Source organism: Anomalospiza imberbis, chromosome 8 (assembly GCF_031753505.1).
Source record: "Anomalospiza imberbis isolate Cuckoo-Finch-1a 21T00152 chromosome 8, ASM3175350v1, whole genome shotgun sequence".
NCBI classification, from domain to species: domain Eukaryota; kingdom Metazoa; phylum Chordata; class Aves; order Passeriformes; family Viduidae; genus Anomalospiza; species Anomalospiza imberbis.
Genome location: NC_089688.1, coordinates 2586365 through 2611462, shown reverse-complemented (window position 1 = coordinate 2611462; position 25098 = coordinate 2586365). Strand labels below are relative to the sequence as shown.

Genomic DNA, 25098 nt, shown 5'->3' with positions numbered 1-25098 from the left:
TGCTGTGAGTGCAGGAGGGCTCTCCACTGGTGCTGAGCGCTTTGGAAGAGGTCTGGAACTCATTCCTTCTCCTCCCTTCCAGTGGTGCTTCAAGGGCCACTGCATCTGGAAGACGTCGGAGCAGCCTTACAGCCAGGATGGCAGCTGGAGCTCCTGGTCCAAGTTCGGCTCGTGCTCCAGGACCTGCGGGGGAGGTGTGCGATCCCGCAGCCGGAGCTGCGACAACCCGCCGTACGTCTGGGTTTTGCCTCCCTTTTCCCAACTGGAAGTGGCCGTGAGCCAGAGGTTCCTGGCTGGCTCTTCCCCTTGTTGGCAGTGATGGGGACATCAGTTCCTGCGGAGCTGTGCCGTGCATTCGGGCACTGAGCTGTGCTGGGGCTGAACACCATCCCTCTCCAGCAGTCTTACAAGCCACTGGGTTTATTTTCCAGCCCAGCATATGGAGGGCGCCAGTGCCCGGGAGCCACCTACGAGTACCAGGTGTGCAATGCTGAGGAGTGCCCGGGGCCCTACCAGGATTTCCGTGCCCAGCAGTGCTCCAAGCGCAACTCCTACTACACCCACCAGAACAGCAAACATTCCTGGCTTCCCTATGAGCACCATGACGGTGAGTGGTGGCGGGTCCTAGCAAAGGAGCAGTAGCCAAAGTCCTCCAGAGGACTCTGCCCTGGTGGCCATCAGCCTGGGATGGAGACTGTGCCAGCTGTACAGATGTTGGGCGGTGGGAAGCTCCTGAGCTGGAAACTGTTGTGCAATAAGCCGACATCAAGCAGCCAGCTTTTTAAAACCATGGAATCACAGAATGGTTTGGGTTGGAAGTGACCTTAATGATGATCTCATTCCAACCCTGCAGCCATGGGCAGGGACACCTTCCACTAGACCAGCTTACTCACAGTTGGAAGAACACTTCCAGGGATCCGGACGCAGCCACAGCTTCTCTGGGCAACCTGTGCGCCAGGGCCTCCCCACCCTCACAATATAGAATTTCTTCCCAATACCCCATCGAACCCTGCCTTCTGTCAGTTTGAAGCCATTCCCCCTTGTCCTGTCATGCATTCCTCCTTGTCCAAAGTCCCTCTCCAGCTTTCTTGGAGCCCCTTCAGGCACTGGAAGGGGCTCTGAGTTCTCCCTGGAGCCTTCTGTTCTCCAGGCTGAACACCCCCAGCTCTCCCCAGCCTGTTTCCAGAGCAGAGCTGCCTACTTGCATTGCAGCCTCATGTAGCGTGTCCTGTCCTTCCCTTAATTTCTTGAGCGTACTGGGCAAAAGTGCAGGCTTCTGAGCTGCAAATGGCCTTGGGAGATCAGCCCCATGAATATCCTGGGCTTTGGAATTGTGGCTGTGATCAGGGCTACAAGCTGAGATGAGTTTCTGTCTTCACACACCCTAATGAATTTCCACAATGCCCTTTTCCCCCACCTCTCTTTTTCTCCCCTTTCCCTTTTCCTTTGCCACAGATGCTCAGAAGTGTGAGCTGATCTGCCAGTCCGAGGGCACGGGAGACGTGGTGTTCATGAACCAGGTTGTTCACGACGGGACCCGCTGCAGCTACCGAGACCCCTACAGCGTCTGCGTCCGGGGCGAGTGCGTGGTGAGGAGCTCTTGTGGGGCTGTCCCTGTCCTTCCCCTGGCCAGGAGAGAGCTCAGCCCCTCGGGGGCACGGGTTTTTGCCCCAGGGACCAAGCCTTTGTGCAGCAAAGGGAGATGGTGGAGCAATGGGCTGGGCTGTGGGGCTGTAACCCTGGGCTGGGCTGCAGGGCTCTAATCCCAGGCTGGACCTCAAGCATGTAACCCCAGTCTTGTCCTTTCCTCCCCTGGGTGCCAGCACGTCGGCTGTGACAAGGAGGTTGGCTCCCTGAAGCAGGATGACAAGTGTGGGGTCTGCGGCGGGGACAATTCCCACTGCCGGACGGTGAAGGGCACGTTGGCCAAGACCCCCAAGCAGCCAGGTGAGAGGGCTGGGTGGGTTTGAAAGCAGATTCACGAGCTGGATTCATGTGTCCAGTTGGAGGAAACTTGCTCTTTCTCTCTCTTCTCTCCATCCTTCTTCCTTCCCTTTCAGGTGTTTTGAAGATGTTTGAGATCCCAGCTGGAGCAAGGCACCTTCAGATAGAAGAGATGGAGCCAGCATCCCACAGCATCGGTGAGCATGCCTTAATCCACCTCTCCCTTCACCCTTTCTCAACCCTTTTCTCATAATTCCTGCCAAAGAGGGTCTTGTGTAGGTCATTCCCATCCTCCAAAGTGAGTGACCAGAGGGAATGATATCGAAAATATCTCCTTTCTCCTCCAGCTGTTAAGAATCAAGCCACGGGGAACTTCATCCTGAATGCCAAAGGCCAAGAAGCCAAAAGCCAAGTGTTCATTGAGATGGGCTTGGAGTGGGAATACACTGTGGAACAAGGCAAGGAGAGCCTGAAAACCAGCGGTCCCCTGCACGAGGCCATCAGTGTTTTGGTAAGCCTGGCTGGCACGTGCTCGGGGGGGCTGTCACAGATGGTGGAGGTGGTCTGAGGTGTGATGTGGCAGGTGATGGAAGGATGTGCACAGAGGAAGAGAGCATGTCACTAAATCCAGGGAATGAGCCAGCCAAAAGCACCCAGGGGTGACCAGCTGTGTGAGGGAGTGGCACAAGGACGTGTTGCTGCATTTTGCTCTGCAGCAATTGCTTATGACTCCAAATCCCATTTTAGTTATGCTGGTATGTGGGGAATTAGAGGTTGGGTTCCCTGGACATGCGGGGAATGGCAGTCTGTGCTGCCATCCCTGTGTCCCAGTTTTGGGCCTAGGCCACCTTGCCATGTAGTCCCTTTCCCATGGCATCATTCCTCCCCCTCTCTGCTCCCTCTGTGCCTGCAGGTCATCCCTCAGGAGGAGGAGGTGAGGAGCAGCCTCATGTACCGGTACATCATCCACGAAGACCTGCTGCCCATGATTGGAAATAACAATGTCCTGCTGGAGGAGATGGATTCCTATGAGTGGGCCCTCAAGAGCTGGTCCCAGTGCTCCAAGGCGTGTGGAGGAGGTAACTTCCTCTTCATCACAGCCCACAGGGCATGCTTGGGGGGTGCTTGGATATGGTAGAGAGTGTGTGAGCCCCTTGGGTCATCCCTGGCAAGGAGAAATTATTGCAAAGCAGTTCAAGTGAGCATTTTAGCTGGATTTCATACAGAAACAGGCTTGCGTGATTGTGTGTGTGTACCTTTGTCTGTCTATCCATGGACCTGCTAGGATTTTTTAATTCCTTGGCTGTTTTTAACTGGATTTGAGCCAAGAAACAGTGATTTTGAAGATGACCACTACTAAAGTTTGTGCAGAAGTAGTTGTGAGGTTAGCTGGTGAAAACCGCTGTGGCAAAGGAAAAGGGGAGAAAAAGAGAGGTGGGGGAAAAGGGCATTGTGGAAATTCATTAGGGTGAGTGAAGACAGAAACTCATCTCAGCTTGTAGCCCTGAGCACAGCCACAATTCCAAAGCCCAGGATATTCATGTGGCTGATCTCCCAAGGCCTTGTTTCCATACGGCCACTGGGATCTGACCCTCAGATCGTGGGGAGCACCTTGTGCGCTGGGAATCAGAGTGGTTTGGGTTGGAAGGAGCCTTTAAAGGTCACCTGGTCCAAACCCCTGCCACGGGCTGGGACATTTTCCACGAGCTGTCTGCACTCCACAGCAGCCTGGGGAACCCCAGGGGTGGGTTCAGCAGCCACATGAGCATCCTTAGCAAACCTTGGGTCCCACCTGAGTGGTGACATCTGAGGGCGCATATCCCAGCAGGGATGCAGGAGAAGGACCAGGAGGAACCTGCAGGGACTCCCACACCCATCACCTCACTGCCCACGCTCTGCCCCCTTAGGCATCCAGTACACCAAGTACGGCTGCCGTCGCAAGAGCGACAGCCGGATGGTGCACAGAAACTTCTGTGACAACGGCAAGAAGCCGAAGCCAATCCGGAGGCGCTGTAACCTCCAGGAATGCTCCCAGCCCATGTAAGTCCTCTCTGTGTGGCCCGAAGTGCTCCCATTCCTCATGGGGGCGGTTTGGAGTCGCGTTGGGAGCGTTTCCAGCCGCTTCCCAGCATAAGCATCGCCTCAAATGCCTTCTCCTTGTCCGTCTTCCCACCCTGGCAGGTGGGTGGCTGAGGAGTGGGGCGCCTGCAGCCGCTCCTGCGGGAAGCTGGGGATGCAGGCGCGGGCGGTGCAGTGCGTGCAGCGCCTGCAGGACGGCACCAACCGCACCCTGCACACCAAATACTGCCCCGGGCAGCGCCCCGAGACGCGCCGGCCCTGCGGCCGCCTGCCCTGCCCCGCACAGTGGAGGACAGGAGCCTGGTCCGAGGTGAGCAAGCCCTGGAAGGAGGGTACGGGAGGTGGGTGTGAAGGTCAGGTGCTTACAGGGGTCATGGAGTAGAATCCTAGAATGGTTTGGTTCAAAGGGAGCTGTAAAGGTCATCTAGTCCAACCCCCCTGCCATGGACAGGGACACTTTCCCTTGGACCAGGTTGCTCCGAGTCCCATCCAGCCTGGCCTTGGTGGAGGTAAGGGTACAAGAGACAGTGATATTTTCACAGAATCCTGGAATGGTTTGGGTTGGAAGGGACCTTAAAACCTATCTCATTCCAACCCCTTGCCTTGATCATGTCGCCTTCCACTAGATCAGGTTGCTCCAAGCCTGGCTTTGAAAACTTCTGGGGATAAGGGAAAATGAGAGAGGAGGGAGCATCCCTGTGCAGAGAGCGTGGGGATTTGGGAGACAGGGAGGGAAACCCCACATCACAAAGCAAAATCTACCTGAGGAAGAGTCACCAGCACATCCTGGGGGGCTGGTGGGATTTGGGGGCTGTTCCCATGCCGTCGCTGACTGCCTGCCTGCCTGTCTGTCTGTCTGGGCGCAGTGCTCGGTGACCTGCGGGGAAGGCGTCCAGCAGCGGCAGGTGGTGTGCAAGGGCAGTGACAGCGACGCTCGCTGCGAGGGTGACAAGCCAGAGGCCATCCAGGGCTGCCACGTGGCCCTCTGCCCAGGTGAGAGGAGAGAGGAGGAGGTGGCACTGGGATGGGGCACGTGCTGCTGGGGATCAACCTCCACGAATGCCTCCAGCCCGTTGTGGCTTCAGGGGATGCCAGCGGACAAGGTTGGCTTGAACGTCCCTGTTGTTGTGGCTGGCAGTAAAAGAAACTTAAAAGCCAGCCAAAATATTTCCCTTCTCTGCTCTTAGCCCTGATATTGGCTGATTTTGGGTTTTCTGGCAGTTTGAACTCATGGTGAGCTGGTGGAGATGGGCACCCTAGAGTTTATCTTGGGTGGGGTTTGAGTGGCTTAAATGCTGGATGCTTAAGGGATTTAATTTTTAAGGAGATCCCAGAAAACAAACCAAACACCTTCCCGAGGTATTTTGAGTGCCCTCAGCCTCCCGTGGCTGCTGGGCATCGTGGTGCTCTCTCTGCAGGGAAGCTCTCCGGCATCACCGCCAGTGCCGATGCCGGTGACCACGGCACGACCAAAGGGCAGCGGATGCCCCAGGATGGAGCCAAAAACCCCGTGAGCAAGATCTCCTCCAGTAAGTGCTCGTGTAAGGGCGGCGTTTCCCAGGATAACCCTCCCGAGGACTTCTGCAGCTCCCTGCGGGAAGTGCAGAGGTGGGAGAGCCCCCAGCAGTGCTCCTGGGGCGTTTCACCCTCGGCTGCTGCATCCCCGATGCCTCTGTTCCAAAGCTCGTTGCTCCATTGCCATCTTGTGGTGTACGAGGTCCTGCAGTTTCCGTGTTGAGCTCCTTTTGCCTCCCGGTTTTTACGCCCTTTCCTTTTTACCTTGGAATTTTTTTAAGCAGGGAGATGGCTCCTGGTTTTTCTCCCTTTGGAGTCCTTCATAGCTGGGGCTTAGTGCATTTTGGTTTGGAGCATCCCTTGCTCTCTGTTTTTTTGTTTTTTTTTTTTTGTCAATGCACAGAATCCTTCAGTGCTTCGGCTTCATTTTCCAGATCCCTCTTGCCCACTTCCTATGTGGATAGGCAGCACCCTGAAAGGGTACCTTGTTCCCTTTGGGAATCCCATTGGAGAGGTGCAGGGCTGGGAGCCTAATGCCACCTTATTTTGTGCTGCTCTGTCCCTCTCCAGGGGAGCCTTGCCTCGGGGACAAGTCCATCTTCTGCCAGATGGAGGTCCTGGCTCGTTACTGCTCCATCCCTGGATACAACAAGCTCTGCTGTGAATCCTGTGGGAAGAAAGCCTCCTCCACCACTGGCTCGCCCCCTGTCACCAGCATTCCCCCGGGAACCACCACTCCCAGCCCCGCTCTGGCTCTCTTCCCCTACCCCACTACCCCGGCTCGGGGGGAGCCTGGTGGGGACCCCACTCTGGCACCTGGGGTATCCAGCAGTGGTGCTTCTCCAGGAGAGCTGCCAGCCCCGAGGGAGCCAGGAAGGGGCCAGGGGGGCAGGTAACCTGCTCGGCACCACCTCACTGTGAGGCAGGGAAAGCCTTTCTCCCTCTTCCCTCCCGTTCTCTCCATCTTTTTCCTCTCCCGCAACTTCCAGCGATGGTTTTCATGGGTGACAATGCCAGGTTTGGGAGTGACCTGGCTCCACATCCAGAAATTCCTGAGAAAACCACTTATTTCCCATGCTCCCGCTTGCCCTCCCAGCTGTGTCATGGTGTTTTTTGACATTGCTGTGGGAAAAAAGGTGGAAAGGAGCAAAAAAAGCTGCGGGTACACAGGCTGCTTCCTCCCAAGGTGCTAAAAAGATGTGGGAGGGGGATGGCTTTAATGTTGCATTTTCCTTCCCCCTGCTCCAAGTAGCAACACAGGATGTGCTGGACAGGAGGGTCCTGGCTTGGTGGTTCAGCCCTGGAGCTTAGGGATAGCAATGGGAGGATCCTGGGAATCTGGGCAGGGAAACTGGAGGGGAGGAGGTGAGGTGAGGAGAGGGGAAATGTGGGGAAATCCCAAACTGCTGCTTTGGCTGTCCTTGTTGGGGTAGAGAGTTTGGGAAACATGTCTGGGGGAAGGTGGAACGTGACAAGCATAGAGTCCTGGAGGCAGGAGATGGTCCAGGAGATTCCAAAGTGAGCAATAAGAACCACAGGTCAAAGACCAAAAATTGATGTCAAAAATGCCTGTCACCTGGGGGTGACTGTTTTTTAGCCAATACTTCCCTTGGCCAGCCTTGAGCTGGTACTGATGCCCAGGCTCTCCAGGATCACCAGCGTCATCCCTCACCCTTGGACCCAGTGCCTCTGGGGCAGCAACAGCTTCAGGGGAAATGGGAGTGACTGGGAAGCCAGGAGTGGGTTTAAGGGGCAGTTACAAGGAGAGGAGAGAGACAAGGATTCATCTGCATCTCTCATTGCTTGGGGAGGGGTGGAAAGGGGTGATTAATGCTGTTACAAATTATTGTGCCAAGTACTAAATGTTTGCACAGCACTTTAGGAGCCCTGGGCTGCCCTCTCCTTGCTGGGTGTTGGGCCAGCTCTGGGCACAGGGTTTGCCTTGACAAGTTTCAGTCCTCAAAAACCTCCCAAAAATGGTGTCCCTGAGGGGACTTCCATGGTTTTGGTACTTAGGGCACCTCTGGGTGCAGTGGCAGGGGAAGGTGAGCATCTGGGGGGGAGGAAGTTGTGGGAACGGGGAGGTGGAGTCCTGGGAAGGCAAGGCTTGGCAGACAGAGCAGTTTGGCATTGCAGAGTGGGATGTCCTTGGGAGCACATGCATGGTGTGGGTGCACCTGCTGGCCCTGAGGCTCCTGCTTCCCTGGTATCCAAGGAATAGGATGTGGCATCCCTAGGGACAGTGTTTGTTAGCTCTGCAGGTAGCCAGGGCTTGCTGGTGAGGTGGCCAGGGTGATTTTTCCACTCTGGCATGGATTGTGACAGGGTTGAGGTGCTTGCTTTGACTGAAATGGATGGCGACCCCTCTGCATTCTGGATGTTTTAAGCATTGGCTCTGCATTGCTCCCCCAGAGCTTCCCAACACCCTCCTGCTGCCGAGGCACAGCTGGACGAGCATTTTTCCACCTCCTCTTAAAGCACCTGAGGCTGGAGGTCCCCCGGCCTCCTGGGTGCTGCCCTTTGGCCTTAGGTGGGCATCCCAAAACATGGAACAAAGCCCCCCATCTGTCTGAGCCACACAGCTGGCACATCTCGTGGGAGTGGGCATGTGGAGGGGCCTGTGGAGTGCCCAGACCCAGGACATGCAGGTATTGGTACCCACAGGGGATCCTGTGGGGATACCAGGGTGGGGTTCATCCCTTGGAATGTCTCCATCACTGCCGTGCCCCTTGCCAGCCCCTCCACGGGAGTGCCAGCATTTATTTATTGTGCCAAAGATAACGCTTTGTTTGCTCTCTGAGGAGCATAACAAAAAGACCTCCTTTCCCCTCCAAAATGGGCTGTGATGTCCTTCCTCCAGAATTCCCAGCTGCTCCCCTCCCTTCCGTGCTGGCCTAGGCTTTGGTGCTTTATTGCTTAAGGAGTATTTGCAGTGGTTCCTTGCTACACCTCAGGGGAGAGCTGGGGCTGGGGACTGACCCAGCTCCTTGCACCCACGGTCCCTGGGGGTGTTTGGGCAGGGGGCTGCACTGCGGGTGCTGATCCTGACCTCAGGATCTCCTGAGAGGTGGGGGAGATCTAAAGCAGGCTGTGATAACCTCCCCCCACCAGCTGTGGCTGCTCTGGGGTGGTGATGCTGCAGGGCTGGCACCCAGCGCTGCGTGTTTCATGGAATCCTGGAATGCTTTGGGTTGGCAGGAGCTGTAAAGCTCATCTAGTTCCAGCCCTCCTGCCATGGGCAGAGACACCTTCCACTAGACCAGGTTGCTGCAAGCCCCATCCTGGCCTTGAACATTTCCAGGGATGGGGAGTTTATTCCAGCTGAAGGCAGGCTGAGCTTGGGTGGCTTTGTCCTGTCTCCGGTCCTGTCTCCAGGAGGAGAGGATGACTCTGATCCCCTGCACCCTCCTAAGCCAGGTGGGTGCATGGAGTCGTTCCTGTGCTGTAACCTTGTCCAGTGTTACCATGATGTATAAAGTTTTGTACATATGAGATTCAGAGCTTTTTAACTTTTAATATTTATTAATTTTGTTGGGTTCTTTTTTTTTTTTTTGAACTCTAACATAATGTAAAAAAGTAAAAATAAATCCACATAAAAATCTCTTGCTGTTGATCTGTTTTGGGGATGTGTGTGTGGAGGGGGAAATACGAGCGTGACCCATGTGTGCTTGTTGAAATGGATTTACTTTGTGTTACTTCAACCCAGTCCCTCCTCTTTATCAGCCAGAATTTCACATTGCTGCTTTGAGGAGGAAGAAAACCTCTAGAGATACACATATATAGATATACATAAATAGTTAAGCCAGTGCAAAAATAAATATTGATGTATTAATGGTTCAGGCCAAAAAGAGCCCCTGATGCCATGGCCAGGTAAAAAATGTAAAGAGGTGAAACCAGGGATGGGATGAGGCCAGAGAGGAAGTGTCAGGGTGTGTTTTGGCAGCCTCCCTTTTCCTGTTTGGTGCCAAAACCCAGTTTCTGTTGCCGGGGTTTTTAGGGAAACTCTCTTACAAGGTTTGGTGCTGCCTGGGTTGTCCCAGCTTATGGATGCTCCACTCCATCCTCAAAGCAGCAGCTTCCCTCTCAAGGACCACTCCCTGCCTTGCTTCCTGCCCTTTGCTCCTCGGGGCACGGCTGGGAGGGGACACTTGAGTGGTTTCCAGTGCCACTTTTTATCAAGGACCGGGCAGCAATGGTCAGCTGGTGTCACCTGCATGGGATGGAGGTGAGAAGTGGCTTTGCCCTCAGGGGGTGTGGGAGCTGCTCTAAAGCTCACACGAAATGGTGCTTCCTGTGGAAACTTCATAGATGTTGGTGATTGACTTCCTTGTGATTGTGATTGACCTCATTGGTGGTCATTGATGCTGCTGTAATCCCTCAAAAAAGGCTTTCTTTTCCTCTTTCCTGCTTCTCACCTTTCTGAATGTCTCCTGCAGACATTCTGGTGTAATGAAGTCGCTCAGTCCTTCCCTTTGTGTATTTAATGGCCGCTCCTAAAAGGTTAAACCCAAGCCCTACCAGGTCATTCCTTAAAACCCAGCCACACTGGATTCCTCTGGATCTTTGCAGTGCTTGCTTTTAAAAGTGCTTTGAAAATTTTACCATGGAAAAACTCTTCCACCTGTCTGTTGGGTGCTTCACTTCCACACAGCATCACTACAGCTCATCACACCTTCAGGTCTTTAGGCTGCAGCAGCCACAATATTTGGGCAAGGAGGGATTTCTAAAGGGGTTTATAAGGGATAGGAGAGACTTCAAGGCTTGTAACTGGCGTGGTTGTGGCTCTTCTTGCTGGGATGGCCAGGCCAGGCCAGGTTGGATGGGTCTTGGAGCAACTTGGATAGATCTGGTGGAGGATGCCCTGCCCTTGGCAGGAGGTGGAATGAAATGAGATTTAAAGTCCCTTCCAACCCAAACCAGTCAGGAATCTGGGTTCTGTGAGATGGGGCAGAGCAGGTGCTTGTCCCCACTGTTCCCATGGGGACTGGAATTATGGCTGTGTCTCCAAACACCTTCTTCACTTCTAATTTTCCTACAGCATCTATTGCATCCCTTCAATACTCACACTCCTGGCCAGGATGGAGTGGGTGGAGCAGTTTTCTAGGAAAGCTTCAGCTTTCTTTCCCATGGCTTTTGCTAAAGGGTTTTATCTCAGCCCTGGAGCCTTGTTGGCTCAGCTCAGCCACTTCTAGGCTCCCTGCCTGACTCACCAACCCTGGCCCTGAGCTTCCCCCCGCAGCTTTTCCTGCAGGGATCTACTCATGGCAAAGCTGCTGTGGTTTGCCCAGCTATGTCCCGTTGCAGCTTCCCAGCTTTCTCCCTGCATTCCTGATTGCTGGGCAGGTTATAACAGCAACCCTGCCAGTTGCTGCTCCTTGGATGCTCCAGACTGATTCCACTGTGGCTGTCAGACAAGCGTGTGCATGTCCCAGGAAAGCCCTGCAGGGATCCTGGGGTGATGTGCATGTCCCAAGGCAGCTGCCAGCTCTGCAGTGGAGGTTTGGGATGTGCAGCTGCAGCTTCATGTGAGGTTTGCTGTAGCCACAGTTCAGTGCTGGGATTTTCACCGCTGCTTTGGTGAGTTATAAACTGAGGGATTTTTTTTTTTTTTTTAAATTTTTCGTGGAGTCTGGGGAGTCTCTGGAGCCCAGCAATCAGGAAATACAATAGTTTGTATTTCAGGCTGCCTAGGAAGGAGAGAGAGAGCAGTGGCTGATCAGAGAGAGCTCTGTCCCAGCACTGCAGTGCTGCCTCTCTGCTAAATTCCCAAGGAGAGCCGACCTTTGCCATTTTTCAGATGCATTCCCTCACTCTTTCTCACGGTAGCTTTGTCTCTGCGGGCAGCTGGAACAGACAGGCAGATAATGTTTTATTGCCCTGTTTGGTGAGTGGCTCCATGTGCTCTCCTGAGGGCTGGATGGGATGTCCTGGCAATAAGAGCGGCTCGCAGGGGGAAAGAAAACATGGAAAACTGCTTGTGCTGGCAAGCCTGGAGGCCAGGAGGGGCCAGCATTGCCACCCAAAACCCGGGTCAGAAGGGAGAGGAGCTGCCGAGGGTCAGCTCTGGTCCATCGCAGAGGTCCCTCGACCTCGTGTGCCGCTTGTGGGACATCCCTGGGGAGCCGGGGCGGAGGGTTTGGTCCTGAGATCTCCGTGGGATCCGGCTGCAGCCGCTGGAGGTCACCGCTGATCGGCAGCTCCACACGGAAAGCGGCTCCCGGAGAGGCGGCAGGAGCGCTGCTCCCCTGGCGACATTCCCGGGAGATGGATGGACAGTGGCTGTCCTGGGGGGTCTTCACCAGGAGTCACACCTGGCGCTCCAACCCTGCCCGATTGTCCCTTTCCCTCGCTGCTGGATGGAATGACTCTTTGGGAGGCTGAGGGAGCTGGGAAGGGGCTCAGCCTGGAGAAAAGGAGGCTCAGGAGGGACCTTGTGGCTCTGCGCAACTCCTGACAGGAGGGGACAGCCAGGGGGGACAGGACAAGGGGAAACGGCCTCAAGCTGTGTCAGGAGAGGTTGGAAATGAGGGAAAAATTCTTCACGGAGAGGGCTGTCAAGCACTGGAAGAGGCTGGATAAAATACACCCAGGTGCAGGTCCCTTTCTGCACTCTTAAGCTGAGGTGACTCCATTCCAGCTCTGCGGGCGCAGTGTCACCTTTACAGGGGACCTGGGGCTGAAAGGTCCCTTCTGGGAGGGTTTGGAGCCATTGCCAAGGAAATGGGTGACTTTACCAAAAAGCCCATGTTCCTTCATTGCTGTTTTAGCATCTAACCAGGACTGGGGGGAAAAAGAAATTCATTGGAAGGGCTTGGAAAACTTCAGGATTCAGTGGCTCAGCAGGACAGCAAAACTTCCAGCAGCAATGCAGACTGGTGAAATCCATATTCAAATGTCGTCACCACTTCCAAAGGGTCTGGAAACACATTCCCATCTCCAATCCCAGCTACAGGACCTGGTCCCTCTGGCAGGACAAGTATCTTTTGGGACTAGGAGTTCAGCTGATTTGGGATAAATATCAGCTGGATGACAAATATATGCCTTTGTCAATCTCTAGAGGAGGAGAAAGAGGAAAGGGAGCATCCTAAATACAGACCTAGAAAGCAGGTTCTTGCTGGAAGTGCCTCTCCCTTCTTCCCTTCCACATGTCCAGGAAAGTTAAGAGTCAGAGACAATATAAAAATACAGGGCATTTATTTCTGTACACAACCAAAGTGCTTGTAATTGGTGTCTCCAGATGGAAAACCAGGCAAGTCTCCTCCACTGAACCAGGAGACTCAGTGCTAATGTTTCAGGCTCATAATTAAAAATAGAATACACTCCATACCTCTCTTTTCTTTCCTAAAAAGCTTTGTTTTGTATCACAAACACACAAAAAAAATGGCTAAAAATACTTCCAAGGCACATTATTATCAGGAAGGAATGAAGGAATGCTGCTTTTTCTTCAGGAGCCTCCCTCCAGTGCTGGAGGTGTCGAGTGGTGGTGGATGATAACAATTCAGCTTGGGAGGCCAACCTCCCAACCAAGGAAAGTAATTTATTCCCTCCACTGGGGACTTGCAGCTGGCTGCAGATGTGTCCCCTCCTGACAGCTTTGATAAACAGGGAGAAAACATAGAATTTTGGACACCCAGTCCTCCAGGAGGGCTTCTTGGGGTCTCAGAAAGTCATTCACTTGCCAAACAAGGCTGTTTTTCATGAGGAAAAGCTTGGCTTCCAGCCAGGCCCTTCCCCATGAAGGGAGGAGTCCAGGAGGGGGAAATCTCAGCCTCTGGGGGATGAGGGCAGGTTTGGAGGCAAGGGGTGTGTCTGTTCTTCAGCAGCTCCTCCTGTGGTCCCTTCTGATGTCCTTATTGCAGCATTTTCTCATTCAAAGGTGGTTGTGGAGGAGAACCCCAAAGGGCTCTGACTCCTTATTCTTTCTCTGCAGTCAGCAGGAGGTTGCAGACCTTGGAATTGGTCTGGTGCAAGGCGAATTCCCTCCCGGGCACGGTGCCACGCCGGCCTTTCCGAGCGGTGCTGCTCTGGCTCCCGACGGACTGGGAAACTGTGAGGACTTCTCTGTGGGACAAAGTGACAGCAGGATGGTCAGGAGCCTGTGCTGGGGGTGGATCTCATCCTTCTCCTCCCAGACTAACCCAGTCACCGTCTCCTGATGGTGCTTCCGCCCATATCGGGAACCTGTGGTGCCCTTCCCTCATCCCTACCAATTCCCACCCAGTAAGTGCAACCATTAATTCTCTCCTCTTCCCAAGAAGTCCTCCTTTATCTCAAGCCCACCAGGATGTTTCTACAGGATCTGGTGCTACCTGTATGGGACCTGCTCCTCTCTCAGCTGCAGGCACATGAGCACAGGGCTGCTGGAAAACCTCAGCTTGGTGTCGAAGTGGATCGAGGTCTCCACCTCTGTCTGGCTCCTCAGGGTGGCTTGGAGGAAAGGGGAATCTAGTTCTGCCTGGAAATCCATGGCAAGGCTTCCCCTGGGAGAGAGAAGCGCGTAGGGTCTGGTCACAGAGCAATGGCCTGTGCTGGGCACCAAACGACTCCATAAACACCTCAGTTAGAGGTCTGGCCATGGAAAATGTGTGTGTGAGCACCGGGAAAGGCTGGACCCACCGGGAGAAGAGCAGTGAGCTGTGGGAATCCACCCTTGCCCCCCTGGGTATTCCCATTCCCAGAGCCAAGCTGACCTGGCATTGACGCTGGTTTTCAGTTCCTGCTCCCAAATGCTCACATCCATGTCAGCTGAAATGTCCAGCCCCAGCCCACCCTGGAGTCTGACGGTCACTTGGAGGCCAGACTGCAGAGGAATGACCTGGAAGATGGAAAAGGCAGAGCTTCCTTGACCAGGCACTGCTCTTGGATGAGTGGCTGACACTGGCAGGGCCTTGTGGCTGCTGGGAATGTCCATCCCAGCCCTGCAGCTGGGCCTGCAAGGGAGCAGCTCCTGCCACGGGTCTCCCATGGCAGGGCAAGCCATCCCACTGCTTTGCCAACCCCAAGACACACCTGGCAGTGCCACCTCGCTCTCAGATCTGTATCTGGGGGGCGTGACATCCACAGGCTCATTTCACGGGATTCACTGGGATGTGGTGTGGAGACAGGCCACTGCTTCCCCCCCATCCAGTACCTGATGATGGTCCATCAGCAGGAGGTTCCCTCTGACCACACTGGTGGGCTCTCCACTGCTCAGCAGGACCTTGGCCATGAGGTCTGTGTATCCCTGGAAAAAGATGATTGGCCGCAACTGGACGTCAAAGAAGGTGGCCGACATCCCAGCCATGAGCTCTGGCTCCTCTTCCCCTTCTGAGAGGTTTTCTCCCATCATCGACTCCATCCCTTGCGCTTCAAAGGTGACCTGGAAGACAGAGGTGGACAGGAGCAGGACATCAGCCATGGAGTGACTTGGATGAGGCATCCAAGCCATCCCTGAGCACCCTGAGGTATCAGTGTTGCATCCAAGCCATCCCTGAGCACCATGAGGTATCAGTGTTGCATCCAAGCCATCCCTGAGCACCATGAGGTATCAGTGTTGCATCCAAGCCATCCCTGAGCACCCTGAGGTATCAGTGTTGCATCCAAGCCATCCCTGAGCACCCTGAGGTATCAGTGTTTCATCCAAGCCATCCCTGAGCACCCTGAGGTATCAGTGTTGCATCCTCTGTTTTTTGGGGTAGCAGGGGGCTCCCTTCTCCAGAGCAGGAGTGTCTGGTTTCACACCGGTGATTTGGGAATTTGCCTTTTTCTGATACAGGACATGCTGAGCGCAGAGGTGAAGCACCACAAGGAGGTTAAGAGGGGACACAGGGACAGCAGTGGCACCACTGGGTTGGTGTTGTCACCCCCTTCCAGCCCCTGTCCCGCCGGCACCTGAGCTGCACGGAGCCGCTGGCCGTGGCTGAGCAGGGAGAAGTCGGAGACACTCTTCCTCAGGAATCCACCCTCCAAAAACAGCAGGTCCAGCCCAAAAGTGGAAGTCAGGTCCTGGGTGACTGACAGGCAGAGAGATGCCCATGAGCACCCCTGGGTGTCTGGTGGAAGGGGGGCGGTAACAGGATGATCTTTAAGGTCCCTTCCAACCCACACCTGTGGTACCATTCTGCATCTTCTCCTTTCATTCTTGCAACACTCAAATGATTCAGCGTTGCAAGGCTGGTTTAATTTTTTCTCCCTGGCTATTCCTCCTTCACTGACCCAAGGCCAGACTGAGCTAATTTGGAGAGGGACAGAAACGAGGGATGAAGAATTCAGCAGATATTTAGCAAGACTGCTTTTTGCAGTCTCTGAAGTTTGATTATTTCTTTTAAATCTCAGTACAAGAATCCTCCTCTTTGAAGATCTTATTAAAAATATTAAAGGAACTAAGGAAAGGAGTGAAATATCTTGACTTGTCAGGGAAAGCACAGAAACTCCCACCAGCAATCTGCTGTTGGTTTCATCTCCAGCTGAAGCTCCACTTTCAAACCAGCAGCATTTGGGAAAAGTTTGTGTTAGAGAAGGCCATGTTCATATCTCAGGTGGCGGCAGCCAGCTGGTGCTGGGGAACATTCTCAGAAACCTCCCTGAGATTTTGGGGCATTCTATAGACCTGAATCCTCCTCTGGAATCTGCCTTTTCCCACCAACCCCTCCTTTAATCCTCTGAGGGGACCGTGGGATCAGTGTCCTCTGTGCTGTCACCTGTCAGAGGTCCTGAGAAAGAAGAGGAGATGCCGACTTTAGAGAAGAAGTTGTAGTTATTTATCCGTGGGTCTCCCATGATGTCTTTCATTATCTTCCTGGAAAAGAGACGGAAAGGATATGTCAGAACTGGGAGGGAGGGAAGGCAAAAGGTCAGTGGTCACTACAGAAGGAAATATAATTTGCCAAAGTGTTTCTCATGATTGGTGACTGCCCAGAGCAGTGTGAGTAAAAAACGAAAGCATTAGATGTGGGCTACCCTGGAATTTTCTTTTCCTCTGGCTTATTAGGATAAACCAGGCAGATATTTTTGTGCAGCTTTTGCTTAGCTCTGAAAAACGTGAGTGCTTGGTTTGTTCTGTGCAGACAGGAAGATTAATGCAGGTACAAATTGTGCACTGGCCTGGGAGCCAGAGCTTCAGCCTCCAAGGACTCTGCCAAAACCACAAGCCTGGATCCTGCTGCCATGGGGCAGGATGATAAGGAATGTCAGGTTCTGCCTGGTTGTGTGGCATCTGCATCCCCTTTGTTACTCCAGGAATGTCCAGGCAGCCCCCACAAAGTGATGCTAGCACATTTTAAAGACATGTTGGTCCAAAACCCACAGCTGGATTGTGGAGGAAGAGGAGAAAAAGGTGATGTAGAGCAGAGGGGAATCATGCACCCGTCCCCTCAAGCCCCACCTTGCCAGGTTGTGGTGGTCATGCAGGCTGTTCTGGACCTTCAGCAGCAGGAACGTGGCCATCTCTGTCTCCATCTCGCTGGTGGCCAGCAGGATGTTGATGACATCCATGGGCAGGGGGTGGTTATCCAGGAGGATTTCTGCAGCGGCCAGGCGACAGGTTTTGTCATAACTCTTCCTCTTCTGGTGGAAAATCCTCCTCATCACTCGCTTCACCTGATGAGAAGGGGTAACTAAAAGAGTGAAGTGTACCCCAGCAGCTTAGCTTTGAGTGGGGAGGGGAGCACCAAGCCTCACAACCTCCTCTCCTACCTTGCTGGAGATGAGGGGAGCGGGGAATCGCTGCAGGGCAGAGGTGGCTGCGGTGGTGACAGCCGTGGGACCATCCTCAGCGAGCTCCAGGAGGGTGGGGATGGCCTCGGGGAGCCTCGCGTTCCCCAGAGCCAGCAGGTAAATGACCACCTCGGGCTCCTCCTCGGCACCTCTGAGCCCCCTGAGGAGGGTTTCCACCCCACGCTCCACCACCTGCTCGGGGTTTCCAGGAGGTGAGGGACAGGAGATATTCTGGGCACCCCGGGAATTGGGGGGGTGTCCCAAAAAGCCAAGTGTGAAGGATTGCCGAGGACCCACCTGCAGCCCACAGAGCTTCTGCTGGCACAGCTTGCCCACCAGAGAGCCCACGGCAACTATTCCTGTCTCCCAGATCTCAGGTGCCAGCTGCTTCCCATCCAGCTTGTCCTGGGCATCAGGAAAGGGGTAACAGGAAGCAGGAAAAAAGAAATGAGGAAAAGAAAAGGAAAAAAAAAAAGAGAAGGAGTATGCTTTACCTCTTATCTCAAGCAAGTAAGCGAAAACTAGCTCTTGCCTGCCTTGAAGGAGGCCATGCATGATTTAATTGGATAAAATGCTGTACCTCTAAGTTAAGATTTTATTATCTCTAATGCACTGATACAAAGCATCTTCTGCTGGATTCTTTCCCTCTGAGGAGCATCTACTCCCATCACCAGTGTCCCGTTACAATCCCATGAGCAGGAAAATCAATTTCTACAGAAACATTCTCCTTGTTCCATGGTGTGTGGATCCATCCCAGATGCAGGACCCTCGGGGAAGAGAGAGAGATGTCTGTACTCACTAGGACGAGGTGGAGAAGCTCTCCTGAAGGCCGGGGAGAGAAAGCTGCTGTGTAGAGAAACTTCTCCAGGAGGGACTTGTGCTCCTTGCTGAAATCCAGGAAGTCTGAGAGCGCTGCCAAGGAAGCCACCGACTGCGTGGCCACCGCTGCCTCCACGAGGAAGGGGCTGGAGCAGGAAGAGGGAAGTCATCAGTGGCACGGCCCCCACAAAAACCATCAGTGCTTGGACAGGACAGGCCTTAGGAGAAGCCAGAGAACACTGCCACAAGTCAGGATGGCTGCCTGGAGCAGGGATGGTGCATGAAGCAGCACCAACTGACCCTGGCTGTCTTGTCCAGTGCTCGGAATTTTGGAGAGATAGCTCCGGGGGTTCTCACCGCGTCTCCTCGGGCGCTCTCCTCAGCAGCTGCAGGACATCCCTCTTCTTGGCGCTGCGCAGCATCTGGATGAACCTCTGGAACTGCCAGGCTGTCGCCACCTTCGAGGTGTCTGTTTTGACTCTCTGCCTGTCAAAAGCCTTCAGGAAGGCTCTCAGCTGCAAAGGTGAGGTTTGTTAGGGGGATTTAGCCTCTTTTCCTGTGTTATCACGGGGTAACATTTACACCAAAGCAGCCCCTCCAAAAGCACCACTGGGGTTTAACCCCGAACCCCACAAGTGCCCAGCTTGAGGCAGAGCCCCTGGTGAGTTCTGGGGGTCGGCAGCATCACTGACCGATGGGCAGTGGGTGCAGACCCTCCTGAAGGGCAGGCTGGCCATGCCCAGGGGCTGGGGCTGTGCCCCCGTGCCAGCCAGCACGTCCTTAAGGCTTTGTCCAGACACCTCTGCCGGCCCAGGCATTGCAGGAGACACCAGCTGGAGCTGCTGCCTGTGAAGGGAGAAACAGCCAATGGAAAGTTTTGTGAGTTCCACCCTCCATGGCCAGTGGTTGGGATCATCGCTCACCTTGAAGTGATTTTGATGCCAGAGCGGGATCTCAGGGCTGGAGCCAGCACGTGGCTTTCCTCTGCCAGGACTGACTGGAGCAGGCTGTCTTTCACCACATACTGGCTTCTGCTGGAGGGCTGCCACTCGACTCCAAAAATCTTGGAAAAGGAAAAGCAAGGAGAAAAAAAAATGCAACTTTTTTTTCCCGTGCCTTCTCCCCAGGAGACTTCTCTCTTTACATTAGCAGAAAAAGAACGTTCCAGCCCACAGAGTCACCTACTTCACTTGTAAAATGTAGGAAAGGAAAATCCATAAGAGCTGCCTTCTTCCCAGATGTGGGAGAAGGCAACACCAGGTGAGGACCAGCAAGGGGATGCTCCCACCCATGGCTGATGCAGGTGGACAGAATGGTGACACCACAGGGACTTGCACAACAAGGTGGTGTTGAGACCCCTGCCAGGGCCAGTGGGGTCTCTGTGGGAATGTCCATTTTTATATTGAATTCAGTAGAATTTGTATATTAAAAAAAAAACTTAAATTTTGGTTATGGCAGGTATAACTGCATTAAGAGCCATGGGACTTCACAGGTTTATGTCAGGGCTGAACACAGCCTACTGCTTTAAGCAAAACAGTCCTGTCAAACTAATTCCCCATGCAATGAGTCTGAGACCCAAAAAACATCCCTGTATCTCGACTTTCCCAAGCAGGATCACTGACAGCTCAGAACTGATAACAAAGAGTGGGGATGGGGGGACCCAGAGCACCTTTACTGCTCCTTCCCGCCTCGACCCCTCAAGATCCTCCTAACGGATGTTGGTGCATCCCACTTTGAGGATGAGCCTAAGAGTCCCATTCCAAGCTGGTGCAGAAGCCAGTTGGGAATGGGAATCCAAGGCCACCTGTGGAAAAATTTTAGGGGTGGCCCTGCTGTACCCAGTGTGAGCTGAGACCCCCACAGTGAGAGCAATGGACTTGCTTTGTTTATGGAGGTGAATCCAGACTTTGGCTTTGAGCAGCTGAGGAGATCTTTGGTCTTGGTGATGGAATGGTTGGACACAGTGTAGGTGACTTGGCAGCTTCCAGAGGCATCTTCCTGAAACGCAAATGGGAGTGACCACGAGTATTAAACAGTCTGTGGAGAGGACAGACACAAAGGCCAACCTAATAGAGAGAACAGCATCTAAAATCTAGAAAGTGGGACAAATCAGGGGGTGGCTGGATAGCTCCAAGTCCATCTGGGCATCTTTGTAAATTCAGGTTCTAAATTAAGACTTAATTAAGCATCTCTGTGACTGCATTTGGGGTTCTGAGGCCATTTCATGTTGTTCACAGGTCGTTCCAGCTGGCTGCTGGCAAAGCAAATCCTGCTTGGCAGGAATGCTTGTGGAGTTTTTCCTCCGCTGTTCCTACTTTCCAGGGAAAGGCTATGATTTTGTAAGGGTGCCTATTGCTGAATATTAGGTTATTTTATTTTAAATCTTCTGCCTTTCCAAGAGTCATCCTTGCTCACAGCCTGGTTGGAGCAGCAGACCCCGTGCTGTTTATCCTGAATTTTGCCCCCCCTACTGAAGCTCCTGGGCTGGCTAGGCCACAGGGTCAGCTCTCCTGGTGCATTCCTGGATTTTTGGTCCCAGCTCTGGACCTACCTCCACTGTGGTACCGGCATGGGGCTGAAGCTGGAACAGACTGATGATGCCTCGTTTCAGGTTGGAGATCAGGATGTTTTCTGCTTCATTCCCATAGAAAGCTTTGACCTGGGAGGGCAGGAGGTGGTGCCTGGCTGAGGGGACATCTCTGGGGTCCCTGCAGGCTCTCTGCTGCCTTCCCTGACAGAAGGGAACCTGACAACACCCTGTCGACACCTGAGGAATTTTCTCAAGGAGGCCCTTATCCCTCAATAGCATGAGGACTGTGAATGCAAGACACAAAATTTCCCTTTCCTTCCCACCCTGGGGCTCCATAGCCTGAGAGGAGAAGGCCAGAAAGGAGCTTGTATCCCATGGTTAGGACAGAAGAGCTTTAACATGGGATTCTGCAGCTCCAGCTGAGTCTTTCCAGAGCACAGGACTCCATGTAGGGTCAAACACTGGCCACTCTGACCAGTTCCTTCTGCTCTGAAATCAGAGGTGGAGCAGGAACTCCTATGGGCTTCATAGCCCAGAAAATATAGGATGAGGACAGGAATGCTTTGCAGAGGGCATGAACAAGCCCAGGAGGTGTCCAACTGACCTTCCCACTGATCCAGGAGATGAACACTGGCTGCTGGAGCTCTGCCTGTGCCTCTGGGCTCAGTGCAATCTCTACAGGGGAACCTCCGGTGCTGTCCTGGCTCTTCTCCTCTTCTGGCTGGCGTTGGGCCTTCAGGTCATGGATCTACAACAGGAGAAGATGGCAGAAAGCAGTGACCAAGTGTCTGCTCTAAAGCTGAAGGGTATTTTACCTGCAGGCAATGGATTTGGTCAGAGAGGTTATTTTTCAGCTGTTGTGGGTTAGAATGGAAGGGGTTGCAGCCCCTGGGGCATTCCCAGCAGGAACACCTGGCTGTGATGGCTGTACCTCCCCTGTTCACACCTGGAGCAGCTGTGATGGCTCTACCTCCCCTGTTCACACCTGGAGCAGCTGTGATGGCTCTACCTCCCCTGTTCACACCTGGAGCAGCTGTGATGGCTCTACCTCCCCTGTTCACACCTGGAGCAGCTGTGATGGCTGTAGCTCCCCTGATCACACCTGGAGCAGCTGTGATGGCTCTACCTCCCCTGTTCACACTGGGAGCAGCTGTGATGGCTCTACCTCCCCTGTTCACACCTGGAGCAGCTGTGATGGCTGTACCTCCCCTGTTCACACCTGGAGCAGCTGTGATGGCTCTACCTCCCCTGTTCACACCTGGAGCAGCTGTGATGGCTGTACCTCCCCTGTTCACACTGGGAGCAGCTGTGATGGCTGTAGCTCCCCTGTTCACACCTGGAGCAGCTGTGATGGCTCTACCTCCCCTGTTCACACCTGGAGCAGCTGTGATGGCTCTACCTCCCCTGTTCACACCTGGAGCAGCTGTGATGGCTGTACCTCCCCTGTTCACACCTGGAGCAGCTGTGATGGCTCTACCTCCCCTGTACACACCTGGAGCAGCTGTGATGGCTGTACCTCCCCTGTTCACACCTGGAGCAGCTGTGATGGCTGTACCTCCCCTGTTCACACCTGGAGCAGCTGTGATGGCTCTACCTCCCCTGTTCACACTGGGAGCAGCTGTGATGGCTGTACCTCCCCTGTTCACACCTGGAGCAGCTGTGATGGCTCTACCTCCCCTGTTCACACTGGGAGCAGCTGTGATGGCTGTACCTCCCCTGTACACACCTGGAGCAGCTGTGATGGCTGTAGCTTCCCTGTTCACACCTGGAGCAGCTGTGATGGCTCTACCTCCCCTGTTCACACTGGGAGCAGCTGTGATGGCTCTACCTCCCCTGTTCACACTGGGAGCAGCTGTGATGGCTGTACCTCCCCTGTTCACACCTGGAGCAGCTGTGATGGCTCTACCTCCCCTGTACACACCTGCACCTGGAGCAGCTCCTGCCCGCCCTGGTCCCTCCAGAGCCGGTGCAGATGGATCAATGCCTCAGCCTGCAGCCGGCCTCCCCATGGGGATGGTGTGGACTTGTGCTGCAGCTGGACATCCAGGGTGTACCGGTACTGGTACAGGCTCCTGGGCTGGAAAGAAAGCAGCAAATTCCCTGTGGAAAGATGGAAATGTTGAAGGTAAGAGGTCATGGATCACCTCCACTTCCCATACCCAGAAACCTCCATCCCAGAGGGCACCCAGACTTGCAGGGGTGCTGATGGCTTGGATCACTCCACATCCTGGGAGGGGAAGTCTAGCTGATGGGAAGGTTTTCATGGGCAATTATTTGTGCCTGTGGTTTGGATATTTGGGTGTTCCCTGGGTTGGTGCTTCCAGCCCTGCCTTAAAAAGGATGGCTGGAGCAGCGGCTCTGCTTGGGCACTTCAGGACTTCTAGAAATGCCAAAGAAACACACTTTAATCCTGAAGGGAAGTTTCCTGAGCATGCCCATGGACAGGAGGGATATCCCCAGTGCCTTTTCAGCACTGGGCATTAACTGGGGCACAATCAATATCTTTAGGGGAGAAAAGAAGCCGAATTCTTCATATTATGAGTTTTCCATCAGAACTTCTGACTCCTAATTAAATCACTGTCTTTATGCTAAGACAAAATGAAGTAGGTGGGACAACTTTGGATCAAAACTCTCTGCTTTAATCTTATTTCTCTTGACTTATTTGAAGTACCTTCCCTTGCTCATATACAAGTGTAATTGAAGGGGGGGAGGGTTGCCTTTGCCATGACAAAACCAGTCAAATCTGTTTTCTGAAGTCACTTGAAATTCTCTTGCAGATTTGATGCACTTGCTGGTCTTCTGAAAAGTTTTATAGCTTTGCTGCTTTTAACAACAAACGAATCAATGGAAGTTCAGCTCAGTCCCTGGGGCTTTCCTCTGTGAGACAGACTGAGGAGTTTTTACAGTTCTGCACTGTGTGCAGTTTAAAAATCTCCAGCTCTCTGGCTTTCCTCACCCCTCCAGAAATGACTTCCACAATCCCCAAAATTTCCTGGCCTCTGGAGATGCTCATGCTGTCTGCAGTTTGCCAGTCGCTGTTCCCTGCTTGGCTGCAGACCGGGAATGAAAGTGCTGGGATGAAGATCTCACCTCTCCGGACATCGAGTCGAGCTAAACCAGCCCCAAGTCTCTCTTACCTTTTGCTGCTCTCAGGAGGGAAAAGCAAAGCAGGCAAAAGCATCCCCAGACCGCCTGCGGATCCATGGTGGGCTCCGGGAGGCAGGGAAGGGAGGGGGGTGGGAGAGAGGGAGCGCACAACACAAGTGGGCAAGATCAGCAGTGTCAGGCGATGGGGCCCGACCTGCTCCCCGTCCCCGCCTTACCCAAGGAAAGGCAAATCATTAAACCTTTGTACCACCCCCCAGCAGCCGCGGAGCGTTTGGAAATCGGCTGAGGTTTGCCGAAGGCCGGCGGGAGGGGGGGAAAGCTGGAAGAAAAAGCGCTGCCAGAAGCATTGAGGGATGGAGGAGTTGCCCGCTTGTCCTGACACGGGAGGGGGATGCTCAGAAAGCTGCTCTGTCTTTTGGTGATCTCTCTCTTCCCATCACGGGAGAGAAGGCAGTTCCTTTCAAAAGAAAAGACCCAGAAGGGGAAGGGGGAAAACAGCTTTTCCATCCTTTTAGCTGGAGACTGGGATTTGCAGCCTGAAGGCTCAAGTTACTTAAAGGGCCAGGCTGGAGGGGACGGGGAGCGCTGCTACCCCCAGAAAGAAACGGGAGAGTGCTCAGGAAATCCATCTCTAAATCCCTTGGCCCACTAACCATACCGTAGTTTTTTAAATGCATGAACTTTCTGATTGCTGAGTTTAATTGTTTTCTAAAGACACCAAAGTAAGGGTTGGTGATGCAGCTCAGGGTCCTGGGAAGGCTTTTTGCTAAAAAGAATGGGAGGTGGAAAAGGAAGGCACTTCACGTGTCATTCTGGAAGTGGCCTGCATATTGCAGTGGGATCAAAACCCAGGACTTTGGTGTGTTGGCATTTTCAAGGGCACATCTCCCAGCTCTGCATTACCACTGGGCTTTGGGGCCACTACTGTGATCAGAAAATCAGGGCAGATCCAGCTGAGAGAGTCCTGGGGAAACTCTTGTTACAGGTTTCCCATATGTGGAGTCTTCACTTGGTCTTCCAGTGGTCTTTATGGACAAATATCCCATATTTAGCTTGAAAAATATCCTTCTCTTTAGTATTTTCGTTTAGCTTTTATAGAATCATAGGATGGTTTGAGGTGGAATGGACCTTAAAGACCATTCTCTCTCAACCCCCTGGCATGGGCAGAGAAGCCCATGGCCCAGAGAAGCTGTGGCTGTCCCTGGATCCCTGGAAGTGTCCAATGCCAGGCTGAGTGGGGCTTGCAGCACCCTGAGATAGTCAAAAGTGTCCCTGCCAATTGCAGGGGGCTGGAACTGGATGATTTTTAAGGTTCCTTCCAACACACACCATGTTATGGCTCTGGGGGATTTGTGCTCTGCAGTGCAATCTGAGAGCAAAGCACACTTTTCAGAGGATGAAAGTCCTGC

General features: G+C 53.6%; 2 protein-coding genes across 3 annotated transcripts in view; one reads left to right on the top strand and one right to left on the bottom strand.

Annotated features, from left to right (window-relative positions):
- Window positions 1-7163, top strand: part of ADAMTS14 (ADAM metallopeptidase with thrombospondin type 1 motif 14) — a 28428-nt gene extending 21265 nt beyond the window's left edge. For both annotated transcript variants that reach the window (XM_068196936.1, XM_068196935.1), the window contains exons 11-22: window positions 83-231; window positions 432-607; window positions 1456-1589; window positions 1824-1947; window positions 2061-2141; window positions 2292-2455; window positions 2858-3023; window positions 3852-3984; window positions 4126-4333; window positions 4890-5016; window positions 5442-5552; window positions 6109-7163. In XM_068196936.1, coding sequence (XP_068053037.1) covers window positions 83-231; window positions 432-607; window positions 1456-1589; window positions 1824-1947; window positions 2061-2141; window positions 2292-2455; window positions 2858-3023; window positions 3852-3984; window positions 4126-4333; window positions 4890-5016; window positions 5442-5552; window positions 6109-6434 — 1899 coding nt within the window. In that variant the 3' untranslated portion in view covers window positions 6435-7163. The remainder of the gene's footprint in view (window positions 1-82; window positions 232-431; window positions 608-1455; window positions 1590-1823; window positions 1948-2060; window positions 2142-2291; window positions 2456-2857; window positions 3024-3851; window positions 3985-4125; window positions 4334-4889; window positions 5017-5441; window positions 5553-6108) is intronic.
- A 5769-nt stretch (window positions 7164-12932) lies between these two features.
- Window positions 12933-23800, bottom strand: LOC137477763 (microsomal triglyceride transfer protein-like). The gene is made up of 18 exons (XM_068196958.1): window positions 23719-23800; window positions 22503-22681; window positions 21186-21329; window positions 20603-20710; window positions 19933-20049; window positions 18975-19114; window positions 18744-18897; window positions 18409-18566; window positions 18032-18197; window positions 17530-17637; window positions 17212-17424; window positions 16901-17115; window positions 16218-16315; window positions 15409-15530; window positions 14669-14896; window positions 14229-14353; window positions 13848-14018; window positions 12933-13599 (listed from the first exon to the last, which is right to left on the bottom strand). Exons 1-18 carry the CDS (start codon window positions 23783-23785, stop codon window positions 13452-13454), a joined length of 2661 nt encoding a protein of 886 aa, XP_068053059.1. The 5' UTR covers window positions 23786-23800; the 3' UTR covers window positions 12933-13451.
- Window positions 23801-25098: the final 1298 nt, after the last annotated feature.

Bases quoted from the DNA above. Each gene is read 5' to 3' on its own strand.
- LOC137477763 (XM_068196958.1), bottom strand. From the start codon at position 23,785: ATGGATCCGCAGGCGGTCTGGGGATGCTTTTGCCTGCTTTGCTTTTCC. The intron at 17,116-17,211 runs GTAGGAGAGGAG...CCTTCTCATCAG, and splicing joins CTCCCCTCATCTCCAGCAAG to GTGAAGCGAGTGATGAGGAG. The intron at 14,897-15,408 runs GTGCCGGCGGGA...TCTGTCTTCCAG, and splicing joins AGCGGCTCCGTGCAGCTCAG to GTCACCTTTGAAGCGCAAGG.